Source organism: Mauremys mutica, chromosome 14 (assembly GCF_020497125.1).
Source record: "Mauremys mutica isolate MM-2020 ecotype Southern chromosome 14, ASM2049712v1, whole genome shotgun sequence".
NCBI classification, from domain to species: Eukaryota; Metazoa; Chordata; order Testudines; family Geoemydidae; genus Mauremys; species Mauremys mutica.
In genome coordinates, this window is record NC_059085.1 from 26411682 (window position 1) to 26427407 (window position 15726).

At 43.1% G+C, this 15726-nt stretch overlaps 1 protein-coding gene across 1 annotated transcript in view; it reads left to right on the forward strand.

The window, feature by feature from the left end:
* Nucleotides 1-1714: 1714 nt before the first annotated feature.
* The window catches only part of DPY19L3 (dpy-19 like C-mannosyltransferase 3), a 46704-nt gene continuing 32692 nt past the window's right edge, over nucleotides 1715-15726 (forward strand). The window contains exons 1-3 of the mRNA XM_044987383.1: nucleotides 1715-1819; nucleotides 4807-4949; nucleotides 7536-7669. Coding sequence (XP_044843318.1) covers nucleotides 4829-4949; nucleotides 7536-7669 — 255 coding nt within the window. The 5' untranslated portion in view covers nucleotides 1715-1819; nucleotides 4807-4828. The remainder of the gene's footprint in view (nucleotides 1820-4806; nucleotides 4950-7535; nucleotides 7670-15726) is intronic.

Consider the following 15726-nt stretch of genomic DNA (forward strand, 5'->3'; position numbering starts at 1 on the left):
TTTAATTTCTGGGCAGGGGGTGGGCAGATGTGAGGGTGTGAGCTCCTTCAGTGGGGGCCAAAAATCACCTTCCCAAATAAATTTGGGAGAGCAGCCAACACTAATTGTCACACATATTTGAGGATGGGCAGGGGGAGTCCAAAAAAAAAAAGTCAGGCAACAAAGAAAACACAATATAGCCTTTAAAAAAAATTTCATGATTTTTGATCACTTGAGGTTGGCAATACTAGAATCTCTAGTGTACTCGTTCATGCCTTTATAATAAGGGTTACCACTGCTTACCTGAATATTACTTCTCAAAACAGTCAGCATTTTGTATTGTACAACTTCAAAACAATGGTTTGGGTAGTTCTGAAGATAAGGCACAACTCCTTCACCTCAGAGTCCAGTTAAGGGTGCTAACTAAAATAAATTTGGCACTCTGATCCCAGCTCCAAGTAAACATTAATCAACATTATGGAAGCTACCATACATACTTTGGAACAATCAGGAATGACTGGCAGTTGGTGTTCACAAAAATACTCTTAGGGCTAGTCTACACTTACCTGCCGGGTCGACGCGGAGAGTTTGACTTCTCGGAGTTCGAACTATCGCGTCTAATCTAGACGCGATAGTTCGAACTCCCCACGTGCTCCGGTCGACTCCGGAACTCCACCACTGCAAACGGCGGTGGCGGAATCGACCTTGGAGCTGCGGACTTCGATCCCGCGGCGTCTGGACGGGTGAGTAGTTCGAACTAGGGTACTTTGAATTCAGCTACGCTATTCATGTAGCTGAATTTGCGTATCCTAGTTCGACCCCCCCTTCTTAGTGTAGACCAGGCCTTAGGCCTGACCATGAACACTGAATTACCATTTGCTTCTAGAAAAGGGCAACATTAGGAGGTCAAGATTGAAGTAACTGATGAGGCAGCCTGAAGTAGCTTGCTTCTCAGCTTCAATGCCTACAGATAAAACATTCATTTTCATTGTAGTTAATCCTTTAAGCGTCACCAAACCAAAGACTGTTCTTTTACCTGCAGATAATCTCACTAAATAAAACTGTAAGTAGGAAACACTGAAACTATGGGATGGCAGCTTAGCCTCTTATTCCACTGGACTCAGCTAGGGTAGCACCGCCAGATAAGCCACCATATCTATTGAGGATCCCAGCCTCCTGCCCTTCAAGACTTTAAAAGTCCAAATAGTTCAACCTTTATTCATTTACCCAAATGTTATTTGAGGAGGGGAGATGGAGACAGGTGAATGGGCAGGCAGAGAGGAGTGGGCCCCTCCCACTGCCAACCAAATCCTGCACGTAGCCCAGCTTCCTACCCCACCCCAGGTATCTCTTCACTTACAATCCTAATACAACTTCACGTTCTGCTACCACGTTTACCCAGCATCCTGCCCCAAATTAAATCACGTTATCTCCCTCTGAAAGCACTGCAGCTATCCCCTGTTCCCCAGGCTCACTGGGGGTAAAAACCTCCCTGCTTCTGTAATCAGCGCCTAGCCACCCCCAGGCAGCCCCTCATCCTTTGCCATTGCCAGCCCCGCTACAGGCAGCTCCCTGCCCCCCAACTCTTGTCCCCGGCACCCCCCGCATCCCCAACACATGTACCAGGCAGCTGACCCCCGCCCCCCGGCAGCCCCCCGCCCCGCTCCGCTCGCGGCTCCGCATTCGCAGAGACTGAGCGAGGAACAAAAGGCACCGCGTCCTCCCCCCTCCCCACCGGGGGTCTAAGGCGGCTCCGCGCAGGCAGCGCAGGGTGACCACGGCAGCGAGCCGCCGCCCAGCCAGAGCTACACCCGGTGCTCCCGCTCGGCAGCGTCGGCAGGTATCGGCCCCGGGGCTGGGGCGCGCGGGAGCGGGGAGGCGCCGGTGTCAGGCCCGGCCAGGCCAGGCCGCGGCGTGCAGGCCGCAGAATTGGGCTGTGAGAGAGCTGGGCCGGGGGAGCGTGCGCCTGAGGAGCCCGCCCAGGCCGCTCTGTGTAGCCGGGGCGGTGAACGGGGGGCGCGGGCGCGGCCCAGAGCAGCCCCACAGAGCACCTGCCCCGCTCTTCCCTCGCCCCCACCTGCCCCTTCCCTCCCCATCATGGGCCCCACCTGCCCCTTCCCTTTCCTCCATCGCCCCCAGCCCTTCCCTCCCCACCATGGGCCCCACCTGCCCCTTCCCTCTCTTCCACTGTCCCTCAGCTGCCCTGTTACCCCCTACCCATCCCATCTCCTCTGCCCCTACCCTTGCCCTGTCTCACACATTGCTCCCCTGCCCCATCACCCAACCCCCATCCCATCCACTCTGCCCCAGTCCCCTTCACTCCTGGCCCATCTCCATCTTCTCCCATCACTCTTCGGCCTGCCCATTCACCTGTCTCCATCACTCCTCCTCACATAACCCCTCCCATTCCATCTCCTGCCTTCCTGATTACCACCTGCACCACCCAGTCTATGCCCCTTCCCACTCCTACCACTCCCACTACTACACATTTCATCTCCTTGCCCCATCACCCTTTTACACCTGACCATCTGTCTGACCCATGATGATGATGCACCTGCTCATGACATATGTTCTCATTTCCCCTCCTGCCTATCCTATATCATAGGTCCTGTCCAATCCCTGTACGCCTACATCTTCTCTCTACCCTCCTTCCCTCTCTCCATTGCATCACAACCACCTCTGTCCCAGAACCTCTCAACACCCACCCATCTACATACTGTAGACTAAGGAATTCAATGGAATTTATGTTTTCTATGACTGGTTGTTCTAGTTTTTAATTCTATATTCATGGTAAAAATCAATTTTCCTGATAAGGCATTGGACAAACTCTGGCTGAGACTTTTATGCCAACTCTATTCCCACCTTTCCTGTATTTGATTGATTTGTTGCTGATGTGCCTGTATTGTTGGGATTTTCTACATAGAGATCATCAGAATTTTTAAGAGACGTGTTCATGGTATTTCTGGGGGGAAAACATACTTAACTCTGTCTTCTCCACATCAGTCTAGAGCCTCTAAGGTCTAGAGCTCCACAAACTCTCTGAGGTGCATTTGGGCACCTTTAAAAACAAAAAATAACCAACCAAAAAACTGTTGCAATCAGCAGTGGCTCACTTAGGGCAAGTCTACACTACAGTGTACTTCAGCACAGCTGTGCCACTGTAACACATCAGGTAAAGATGCACAGTGCCAAAGGGAGAGCGTTCTCTCATCAGTATAATTACTTCACCACCGTGAGAGGTGGAAGCTATGTTGGCAGGGGAGTGTCACCCACTCACATAGCGCTGGTGTGGACAGCACTTAAGACAATGTAACTTGCATCACTTGGGGGTGTCGTTTTCATACCTCTGTGCAATGTAAGTTACATTGACTTAAGTGGTATTGTAAACCAACCCTTAGAGCAGGGGTGGGCAATACTTTTCACAGGGGGGCCACTCCATGAATTTTGATAAGTCATCATGGGCTGCACATTTCTACTATATTATTGGAGGGGGTGTGGGGTCTCAGAGGGAGCTTGCTCAGGAGCCGGCTGCAGGCTGGGGCAGGGGACTGGGGTGCAGGAGGGGGCAGGCTCTGGGAGGGAGTTTCGGTGCAGGAGGGGATTCTGACCTGGGGCACGGGATTGGGTGCAAGCTCTGGCCAAGAGGCGCTTACCACAGGCAGCTCCCAGCCGGCGGCGAAGTGGGACACCCAGGCAGGCTGCTTTCCTGCCGTGGCCGTACGCCGCTCCCGGAAGTGGCCAGCTGCTGGCACAGTGGCACGTCTCTGCACATCCCTTAGGGGATGGGAGGCAGCGGGTCTCTGTGCGCTGCCTATGCCTGCAAGCACCGCCAATGGGAGCTGTGAGGACGGTGCTGGGGTGAGGGCAGCGCATGGAGCTGCCTCACCCCTCATCAGGGGCATGCAGAGACATGCCAGCAGCCGCCAGCCACTTCCATGAGCAGTGTGGTGCCACGCCAGGCAGGCAGCCTGCCTGAGCGCCCTGCGGGGCTTTTAGCGGCCCGGAGATCGCGAGGGGGCAGTCAAAGAGCCTGGCAGGCTGGACAGAAATGTTAGACAGGCAAGATCTGGCCCGTGGGCTGTATTTTGCCCACCCCTGCCTGAGAGACTAACTTTTAAGTAGCAAAGCTTGGAGTCTGTAAATAGTTTCTCCCCGCATCCCATCTCTGGTTTGTGATATGTTTAAGCTATATAGTACACTAATATTACAAAAGTTGGGGATTTTTTTTCAGCTGTATAACTAAATTAGTTGTGCTTTTTTAATGTTTTCCATCACAAGTTTTCTTTGGTGTAATCACTTTTGCACCTCCTGGGCCCCACCCTGCAAAGATTTGTGCACATGCTTAACTTTGCATATTGTGAGTAGTCCTACTGATTGCATTGGAACTACTCAAAAGCCAAGGTTTTCAAGTGACTAGTGATTTAGAGTGCCCAACTGAGACACCTTAAAAAGGGACTGATTTTTAAGGGGGCTTATGTTGAGTACTTTTTGAAAAGTAATCCCATTTAAGGTGTCTCAAATTGGACACCAAAAATAACTAACCACTTTTGGAAATCTTGTCTACCATGTGTAAAGTTATGTATGAGTGTCAGTCTTTGCAGAAGTCATGTCAGTCTTTCCGTTGCATTTTTTGATGTCTCTGAGCTACAGAGAATGACACTCTTGTTTTTGTAAAATATTTTGAATTGCTGTACCTGGGTATAACTTTTTAGGCCTCAATGCACAATACAATATGCTTGAGTGTTTTCATGGTTTGTCACACACTTTTTTGATGTTATTTGATAAATTTTTGGCAAGGAATATTTATTGCTTTGTATGTGTGTTTAGGAGTGAGACTGAAGAATAATGTATGAAAGTTATTGACATCATGACAACCATCCGACACAGAAAGGGAATAAAAGTCACAGAAGTTGCTGAAGATCATCTGACACAAGAGAAAAATGTGAAGCCTGATGGAAGAGTTCGATCTGGTGGGTAATTATAAGAAATGTCATATTGTGGACTCTCACTAGTGTAAATTTTTTGGTATCTACCCTTATGCACAGATGAAAACTAGGTATTGTACCAAATAGTTATCCAAGTATAGCTAAATCTTCTTTCTGATCAAAGCTACTGTAGTCACGGCGACACTGTAGATTACTGCGCTAGATTCTTTTACCTGTTTTCAAATTCTAGTTTAGGTTACAAATGAAAGTAATTTTGTGAACTTCATAAAACCCAGCACACATTTAGCAGAGTTCATCATCAGTGACAGTCTTTGCTCAAGAGAGGGATAGGACTGGAGTGACTTAAATCAGTGGTTCTCAACCTTTTTCTTTCTGAGGCCCCCTCAACATGCTATAAAAACTCCACAGCCCACCTGTGCCATAACAACTGGTTTTCTGCATATAAAAGCCTGGGGAAGAGTTAGGGGGTAATAAACAGGGCACTTGCCCAGGCCCCATGCCACAGGGAGCCCCCCCACGAAGCTACATTGCTCAGGCTTCGGCTTCAACCCCAAGTGATGGGGTTCAGGGCCCTGGGCTTCAGACCCATGCAGTGGGGCTTTGGTTTTCCGCCCTGGACCCCAGTGAGTCTAACACAGGGATGGGCAAACTACTGCCCGTGGGCTGCATCCAGGACACCAGCTGTTTTAATCAGTTCCTTGAGCTCCCGCTGGGGAGTGGGGTCTGGAGCTTGCCCTGCTCCGGTGCTCCAGCTGGGAAGCAGGGTCGGGGGCTGCTCCACACAACTCCCAGAAGCAGCAGCATGTGCCCTCTCTGGCTCCAGCCTCCTACACCTAGGGGTAACCAGGGGCTCTGCTCCGCATGATGTCCCTGCCACAAGCGCCACCCCTGCAGCTCCCGTTGGCCAGGAACTGTGGCCAATGAGAGCTGCAGGGGCAGCGCCTGCGGACGGGGCAGTGCACAGCAGAGCCACCTGGCTGCGCCTCTGCGTAGGAGCTGGAGAGGGGACATGCCACTGCTTCTGGGACCTGCTTGAGGTAAGCACCATCTGGAGCCGGCACCCCTTCCCCCCACGCCTCAACCCCCTGTCCGAGCCCTGGTCCCCCTCCTCCCCTCCGAACCCCTCAGTCACAGCCCAGAGCACCCTCCTACATCTCAAACCCCTCACCCCCTCCTGCACCCCAACCCCAATGTCATGAGCATTCATGGCCCACCAGACAGTTGCTATACCCAGATGTGTCTCTTGAGCCAAAAAGTTTGCCCATCCCTGGTTTAACGCTAGCCCTGCTTGGCGGACCCCCTGAAGCCCGCTCGTGGCTCCCAGGGGCCCCCAGACCCCTAGTTGAGAACCACTGTCTTCAAATCAGGCAACTCACAATTAAACCTGGAAAATGTATGCTTCAAACACTGGAGGCTCATACAGATGATTTGAGTTGTGATTCTTAGGTTTGAAGACCTCTGATAGGGGATCATATCTGCACAATATAAGAACAAGTAAATTACATGTGGTGTCAGTTTTAACTGAAACCATTTTTGGCTTTTGTAGATGTAAGTCAGACTCACACAGTGCTATCTTCAAAATATCTTTTGTTTTGTTGGTTTGTTTATGTAAATGAAGGACAAAGGGAAATTCTTTCATGGAAATGCTTGAGAGTTCACACCATTTGTTTTTATTTTTGTTAGGGTCAAGTTTTCAATCTGCAACCTCAGATTTTGTGCCTACAAAATTGGGTCCACCTGCATTTGTGCACACACTTTGAATAGGTGGGCAGCCAATTTATCCAATTTGTGTGCATAGAAGTAAATAGGCAAAATATAGCTCTGGTATAAGTGGACAAATCCATTGTCATCAGCTTCATTGAATCACACTTGCTTATATTTAATTTGAATTTTGTCCAATGTGACAGGTAGCCACTTATATTGGATATGCATCCACATCACAAAAAGCAGGATTACTGAAATCAACTTGAAAAAGATTTTAAAACAAAAAGTGCACATGAGCAGTAAACTGAGTTGCTTTATTTAGAAATGCAGTCTCTGCATTAGTCTATAATCTTGTTCTGATGTCAGCAGGTGGTCATCTGCAATTCAAAGCATGACATCAGAGACTACTTTGATCAATGTTCAGCCTCAGTATGGAAGTTTATTCAACCTGAAATGCAGTTTGAAAAAAATCAAAAAATAAAATAAGCAGCCAAGTTCAGAAGTTTAAAGAAAAAGATTTTGATACCTTGCTTTGTGAGCTAACAGTCATGCTGTAGTTCATTAATTAAAAACAGTGCCCTGGAGGGTATTCCAAACTCTTTGTAATTTAGATTTATAAATTAGATATGGTGTTTATCTAGATCTGTATGAGATCATAGGGCTGTTTTTAAAACTGCAAGTTTACATTTTCCCCTTCAAACAGAGGCTTTTTCATTCTATGTGTAGCAATCTTTTAGTTACATAAGAAAATCACAAGTCCAGTTTCCATAAAGCAGTTTGAGAACAAGGCTCTAGTTATGTACAAGTCCTAGACCTCACTAGTGGTGATTCTGAAATCCATTTAAAATATCTAAGTAGAATGGCAAGCTTCACAATCCCAGAGTGAAAGTGTTTTTCTTCTGTAAGTTTACACAGGTGGAAAGCTATGGAAGAGACTTTCACTTACAGTTGGTGGAACTGTTGCCATATCTCTTGGACTTCTTACTTCTGTTTATGTTGCTACTCTACATGAAAATGACCTGTGGTTTTCCAATATTAAGGTAATGAAATGATTTTGATAATTGCATCAATGCTTTCCTAGGACACTTTTTGCAACATGAATATTTGCAGTAGGCTATTTCCTTTAAAAAAAATCTATTTGTCTTGTCACTCATACTGAAAATATAGAATGTTCTATCTGAAGACAGGTGTCAAGGAGGGTCTGTGGGCATAAATAATGACTCATGACAGTCCCCCATGGAAAGCTTGTGTCCCATTTGGGGCTTGCCAAATAGGCCTGCTGGGGGTGTGGCTAAGGCAGCCAGAATATGGACTGTTCCCCATATGTCCTTTCAGCACACACCACATTGGAACTTAGTGGAGCCCACAATTGTACTTCAAACTGCCCCTGACAAATGGACCCTTCCTCCCCGCCCCCCTCACCGGAACTAAGGCTGGCAGTGGTAAAATCCCTTCTCAGGGCATGCAGCTTCCGACCCACTCACCACCTACCTCATATGCAAGGGATGTGGTTGCTGCAGGGAAATGTACTTCCCTCTGCCAGCACAAGCAAATTTGGCTCATCAGCTCCCTAGAACAAAGTCTCTCTCCAAGGGATCGTAAAATCTAGCAAAGATGATTTAGCACAAACAGATTCTCTACTCAGGTAAAAATCCTGGTCCTCAGCCAAATCCTCTTCCAAAAGGAAAAGACTTACCTCCTCAAACTCAGCTTTATGTTGAGTTAGTTTCACAGCCTCAGAAATACTTGTGCTGGTGGGAACCAGTGTGTGTAGGACTTTTCCCGTTCCAAGAACCAGTAATGACAATTTTTTCCCCAGTATTGTTGCAGAAGAAAATAATTGTTATGCTGATGTCTAAATCAAAGAACAAACAAACAGGTGAGTTACTTTACTGCGAAAACACTTAATCCTCACTGATAGGTACCATATATACACACACCCCCATATTTTTCTAATAGATTAGGTAAACATATTTTGCGTATTTATACTGTAATATACTCTTAGCACGTTAACACCTTTTTTATAATATGCACCTTTTTGCATTTCCAAAAACACTTTCATACAGGTACTAAGAGCAGTAGTTACCAGTTACTAAAATAGTTACTGCCGAACTGCATGAACAACATTGTTTTGTGGCAGCCTCATCTTTCTTTGGTAACACAGGTAGAGATGTATACCTTTGATAAACATGACGTTCACTTTTGACAGTCTTTACTTTTTTAGGTTAAATATGAGTGTCTACAAATCCACATACATGACTGAAAAGATAAAACGTTTTATATTTACCTCTGAAAAATTCAATTGTGAATTTTGTTCTAACTTACACAAGATGGCACTAGTGACAAATATGTTTATTATCATAGTTATGTTGCTCAAAAATGGACAAAATGCACACACCATTTTTTTCTTATTATTTCTAATGGATTAGAAATAATCTACATTGTAAAATAAACTTCAGATATTTTTCAGTGATACATTCTGTTTATTGGAGTGTACTCTGTGTGCCGGCTCACTTTGCATTCTAAGAAAATAAGTTTTCCATTTAGTAGTTGTTAAGGATCATATTTTCAGTGGACTTCAGATTAACCTTTAACTTTGTAAGCACAACTGTTAAACTTTGACTTGAATAGGCAGACAAGCATTTACAAAACTAAACTTGTTACAAGCAGTTACCTGATATGCCTATACCTGTTTGATCATGCAAACTTAGAGGCTATTTCTATAAATTTGGCTTCAGATTATTTAACATGATTTAAGAACAAAGGGGTTAGCCTCTGCTATTTGTGCTTTATTTGCCAATTAAGGAGGACTTTGGGAGATTCAAAGCTGCAGCCATGTGCACTCTTACAAGGTACTGTATGTCCATCAATAAAAGACATTTAGACATAGGAGTGTCCATATATAGAAAAATCTTTTTTCATTATGTTTTTCAAATATATACTGTATACTAATATAGGCAGTGAAATTTAGTGTATAATAATTTAGATCTCAAAAGTTATGTTGAAAACAAATGGAAATGTCTATATTTTCTTAAACTTTTTTATGGTTCGGCTGATTTTATATATCTATATCTATCTATATATATATATATATATATATTCCTGCATATTTTAACTAAATTTCCTCAAAACTGTGAAGCAATATGCCTTATTTTTCTAGAGGTCTAAATGCTAGTTTTATTGCATGTAATCTAATCTTTGACACCAAATTATTGTGAGCTTTTGCTAAATGAAGTGCAGAGATTATTATGAGGTTTGTTTGTTTTATTTACTAAACATGATGTATACTAGAAATGGAAGCCATACTAACAAACACTCAGTGTTGCATAAATGCAAGGACCTACAAAATTCTATAACATAGCCATTGTTGAGAAACAAGGAAAATGTCTATTATAAGAGAGAGTTCATTTTTTAAGAATGTAGTCATACATTTCTTTAAAAATGTTACTGAGCTATAATACATCTATTTTTAAATGGCTTTGATTGAATAGGTTGTTAAAAATAAAAAGCAACTAGTTTTTACATTTAACAATCAAATACTTTAATACATATAAGAATTCCATAAAGTCACCATGAGTGGGATTCACAAAGTGGACTGAGATACCGTGCTGCCTAGTGGAATTCACAGCTCTAGGTAGATGGCCAGAATCCCTATACAATGCACAGGGAGAGATAGGCATCTAAAAAGGGGATTCACAAAAGCCAGCATACTGAGTGGGGAGCTGCCTAAGCTAACTAATAGGAAATGCTCAGGAAAGTGGTGTGGCCTAAGCCTTGTTCTCCTGCATGCCACAAAACAGGTGATCGGGAGGTGCGGGGAGGTGCAGTTCAGTGGGGCTGCTGGTAGGCGGGAGGCACTGTGTGGGGGGGGGGGAGGTGGAAGCTGATGGAGGCTGCTGACATATTACTGTGGCTCTTTAGCAATGTACATTGGTAAATTCTGGCTCCTTTTCAGGCTCAGGTTGGCCACCCCTGTTCTAGAGGTATGTAAAGAAGAAGTAAAAAAAGATTAAATTGAACAAAGGAAGAATACAAGCTGAATAGCAGGAATGTTTTTTCTAACAGTGAAATCTATTAAAACTATTTCATTAATAGAAAAAAAAAAGGTTTACCAACTTGTAACATTGTGCATGATCTCTAAAGGTCCTGATCCAGTGCCCATACGTTAGAGGGCATTGGATCAGCCTTTAAATCACAGTGAACTCTTAGGTAAAGTTAAATTAATATTGAAAATATCATTACAATAGGCTCAACTTCTTGAATAAGTAAATTGCAGTTTTTGGATGCAGCATTAATTACCACAGGTTTTTTGTTTTGTTTTTAACAATTGTTGCAATAAAGTATTTCTTTGCAGACAGCCTTCCTTCAAGAGGCTAGCGATAGCACCTCTATGGTAGGAATGAGAACCTTGTTGATGAGTTAAATATACACACTCATCTCTGTTTACTTTAATTTTGCCATGTTAATTGGAATAAGGGAAAGCCACTCTTGTACCTCTCATCACAAAAATAGAAAAAAGCAAGTATCCAAGGACTATGACGTATGCTATAATTTAGATGCTACGAGAGAGAAGTCACAGAATGACCTTGTCCAACAAAACAAAGGATAATGTTTGCATACATTTTTAACAGTGGAGCCTATAGTCAGTTGTCCTGGCTAGATGACATTGAAGAAAATACTGGGCTTGAGTCTCCTCTCACTTCCACCATCTAGCTCCATTTACTTCAGTGGACTTACTTCCAATTCATGCTGGTGTATTTAAGTCCTGAAGTTCTCACTTGTTCTGGCTAATCATCTGTTTATTTCACATGCTAAATGTCTAATGGAGATGAACAAAGAAGCAGGAAGCTAGTATTCAAAGTTCATTAATAACCCAAGTGAACAGGTGTAATCCATTAGGAAAAAAACAAGCTGGATCAGTACTTTAGTACTTTCCTCCTGAAGAAGTGACAGTTCCAGTGTTTGGCCAGCTATATATGTTGCTTGGCACCCATACCCTATATCAAAAGTCTAATCAACATTTGAGCAGGAGTCATGCCATTCTAACAGATGGACAGGAGGTTAACCAGCCAAAAGACCATGTATGTGCATTAAATATGTTTGCTGAGGGCATGATTCACAGCCTGGAACATTGATAGCAGCTGTCTATATTGAGTTTCCACTTGTATAGTTGAAGAGATTTGCTAATCTGACTGATCTGCATTGAAATTTAAGAGTTAAACAAAATATATACATTTTTTCAGCTACACAAACTATGCTTTGGTCTTGTTAAATTAGATCAAAGAATGCTGGATGACGGCAGCCAGTGTAATTAGGTACATATTTGTGCTGTTTTATATAAAAGCTTCAATTCATTTTAGCTGTTTTCCTAAATTTGGTATGATTTGCTTAAGAAGGTTGAAGAAACTTGTTCTGGAATCTAAGGACTTTCACTCTTAACTGTGACTAGAGCCCTTTTGTATGTTGTTTTCATGGCTTAATACTGCAATAGATGAAAGACTTGAGTTCAAAAGACTACACTGAAAATGTGCCACACAAGTATGGACTTTTGAGAATAAATGTTAAGTGAGTTTCCAGGGGAATTCGTTGGGAGAGAATAATGCAAATCCCCAATTCAGGTAATGCAAAAACCCAGCCTTTTGAAGCTATGCCTTGAAGAAAAGGCCATTGTTGACTGGTTACCTGTTACAAAAGGCTGAGAGTAAAAGGCCAAACCATGGGGAAAAGCCAGCTGTGGGTGTTGAAGGACTAAAACCTACCAGAGCCCTAGGGTGGAATAGGAGATGACATCTGGTAAGCTTCTTTGCATGTGTATAGGTTCTTTTATTGTTTTATTGTCTTTTCTCTGTAATACCAGCAAAGAGTCTTGTGGCACTTCATAGACTAACAGACATTTGGGAGCATGAGCTTTCGTGGGTGAATACCCACTTCGTCAGATGCATGTAGTGGAAATTTCCAGGGGCAGATATATATTGATGGTGTCGCTGGTGTAGATATGTGGGCAGAGTTGGCATCGAGGTTTGTTGCATGGATTATCCAAACCTTGATGCCAACTCTGCCCACATATCTACACCAGCGACACCATCACAGGACCTAACCAGATCAGCCACACCATCACCGGCTCATTCACCTGCACATCCACCAATGTAATATACGCCATCATATGCCAGCAATGCCCCTCTGCTATGTACATCGGCCAAACTGGACAGTCTCTATGGAAAAGGATAAATGGACACAAATCAGATATTAGGAATGGCAATATACAAAAACCTGTAGGAGAACACTTCAACCTCCCTGGCCACACAATAGCAGATCTTAAGGTGGCCATCCTGCAGCAAAAAAACTTCAGGACCAGACTTCAAAGAGAAACTGCTGAGCTTCAGTTCATCTGCAAATTTGACACCATCAGCTCAGGATTAAACAAAGACTGTGAATGGCTTGCCAACTACAAAACCAGTTTCTCCTCTCTTAGTTTTCACACCTCAGCTGCTAGAAGAGGGCCTCATCCTCCTTGATTGAACTAACCTCGTTATCTCTAGCCTGCTTCTTGCTTGCTCAAATATATATCTGCCCCTGGAAATTTCCACTACACGCATCCGACGAAGTGGGTATTCATCCACGAAAGCTCATGCTCCAAAACGTCTGTTAGTCTATAAGGTGCCACAAGACTCTTTGCTGCTTTTACAGATCCAGACTAACACGGCTACCCCTCTGATACTTTTACCTTAAAAATAAATGTCCTTGTTTAGAAGGAACTATGGGCAATATACTGGTCATAGCCCTTGGACAGAAAGTAAAACAGGTCTTTTAGGTATTCTAGCTTTCTGAGTATATCACAGAGTAAGGCAAGACATTGTGGAGCCTTAAAAATGCATGGTCAGAAAGGAGTGAGGTGTGGGTTTCCACCAGGCAGAGATGGTGGCTAGGAGCTGGAAGACTTTAAGTGGATGCCATTGGTGGCCCACAGAGGGAGAAATACAGGTGCAATTGCCCTGAAACTGTAACAAATATTGTTGAGCATGGTTGATATGGAAAATTCTGCTATTCCTAATGTATGAATCACCATAGTCCACACAAACTCTCCAGTTGCTTTCCAGTATACTAAAACATTAGTGTCAGTGGACTACATTGACTTTGTGCCTTTTGGTATTTAATACCATACTAAGCCAAACAAATAGAATTGAACCAGATCATAATATGGGATAGCTGCAGTTTCTAGTTTTAAATTCACCACTACTACAAAAAGTAGTTTCAAAACAGAAGCAACATTCTGAAGTGTTAAAGTAGAAGGAATTTTTAGCACTTGGAATTTATTAAGGGGGGGAAGGTAATCACAGAGGGGGATCTAATTAGCAAAAATGCATTCAAACATGATTAATATGTAATCCTTGCACCAGCTGTCTTCAACCAAATGCTATTTATATTTTACGACACAAACACTAGTGAGTTTTACATCTGTTTCATGCTAAGATAACATCTGCTTTACTCGTTCATGACACTTTTCCAGTTCAATGGCAATTTATACTTTTCTTAGTGTGCCATGTCAATAAAAATATATACTGTTATGGGTAAACACTTTGAGTGCATGTTTTACTTTTGTATGTTCAACTTGTGCAATGTTTATCACAGAATCTAGTGTTCCTAGCAAAAATGTTTTCTAAGAACTCCAAGACATTAAAAGATATTTTAGGAAAGTAAATTTACATGGGAAAAGACATTTTGAAGGATATAGGCTATGGCTACACTACAGCTTAAGTCAACGTAAGTTAGAGTTTCTCCCGCCAACATAGCTATCTCTATGTGGTGCGGACTGGAGTAATTAAACCAACAGGAGAGCTCTCTTTCATCAGTTTAGAGCAGCTACATGGAGAGCTTCTAGTGGTTTATTTTTGTCTACAGTTGACTTCAGCAAAATGTGTTTTTGCAACAAGATTTTACATTGGGGAAGAGGAAGCCATTTTTGTTTAGTTTTATGTTAGCACTGAACCAACATTGATTCTTTTCCAACATTAGCAGATAAGAGAATCAGCATGACTGTGTAAAGGAAATGCAAGTCTTAGAATGCTACACAATTAACAAGAATGGTACCATAAAAGCTGAGAAAGTAAGGCCATTCAGTTATTTCAGCAATGTACTTTTGTACAGGAAGATGAATTAATAGGATTAGCTTTAGGAATCTTACTGGGATTTCTTCATGTTGAGATTGCCATATGTGGAGTAAAAATATAGAGATAAACCCTTTCTAGTTTTGTAAACTATACAAAATTAAAAAAAAATTCGTTTCATTTAGGCACTAAAGATAACTGTTATTTGTTAGATAAAATGAAAAACTAAATGATTTCACCATGATACTTTGTTTTCCATATTTAATTTGTCAAAGTGTGCTCATCCATGTCTCTGAACATGTGTATAAACCTCATTAAGCGCACAAGCCTCATGAACTAATGGAAGGAAGTGAATTCCCAAATAGAGGTCCCCAATTGAATATCCCTTTCTGTCTAAACTAAAGCATTGTAAGTTTGAATGCCTCAGGTTTCAGCTGCTGCCGCATCAGCCAAAGAGACAAAAATCAGATCTTTGAGATACTGAGAACTCAAACAAATTTAAGGCTTTATAGATTAAATCTAACACCTTAATTTGGAATGTGAAAACAAATAGGAGGCCAGTGTTGTTTTTAAACCTATAAAGTTAAGTATAAAAAGTGTTGAACAGCTGGCTCCCTGCAAGAAACCATTTAACAAGTGGGCAGCTGCATTCCACACTAGCCTTTACCCAAGGGCCCATTTTTACAATTCTAACTCTGAGTAATTCTCTCATGTTGACTTTGATGGGTCACAATGTGAGAAAGTATCAGAGGGGTAGCCGTGTTAGTCTGGTTGCAGCATGAGCTTTTGTGGGTGAATACCCACTTCTTCGGATGCAAGTAGTCTACTTGCATCCGAAGAAGTGGGTATTCACCCACGAAAGCTCATGCTGCAAAACGTCTGTTAGTCTATAAGGTGCCACAGGATTCTTTGCTGCTTCAATGTGAGAAAGGACTTACTTACAGGATCAGGCCCAGAGTTTGCTGAAGCAAGTCATGCTCACCCAGTACTGA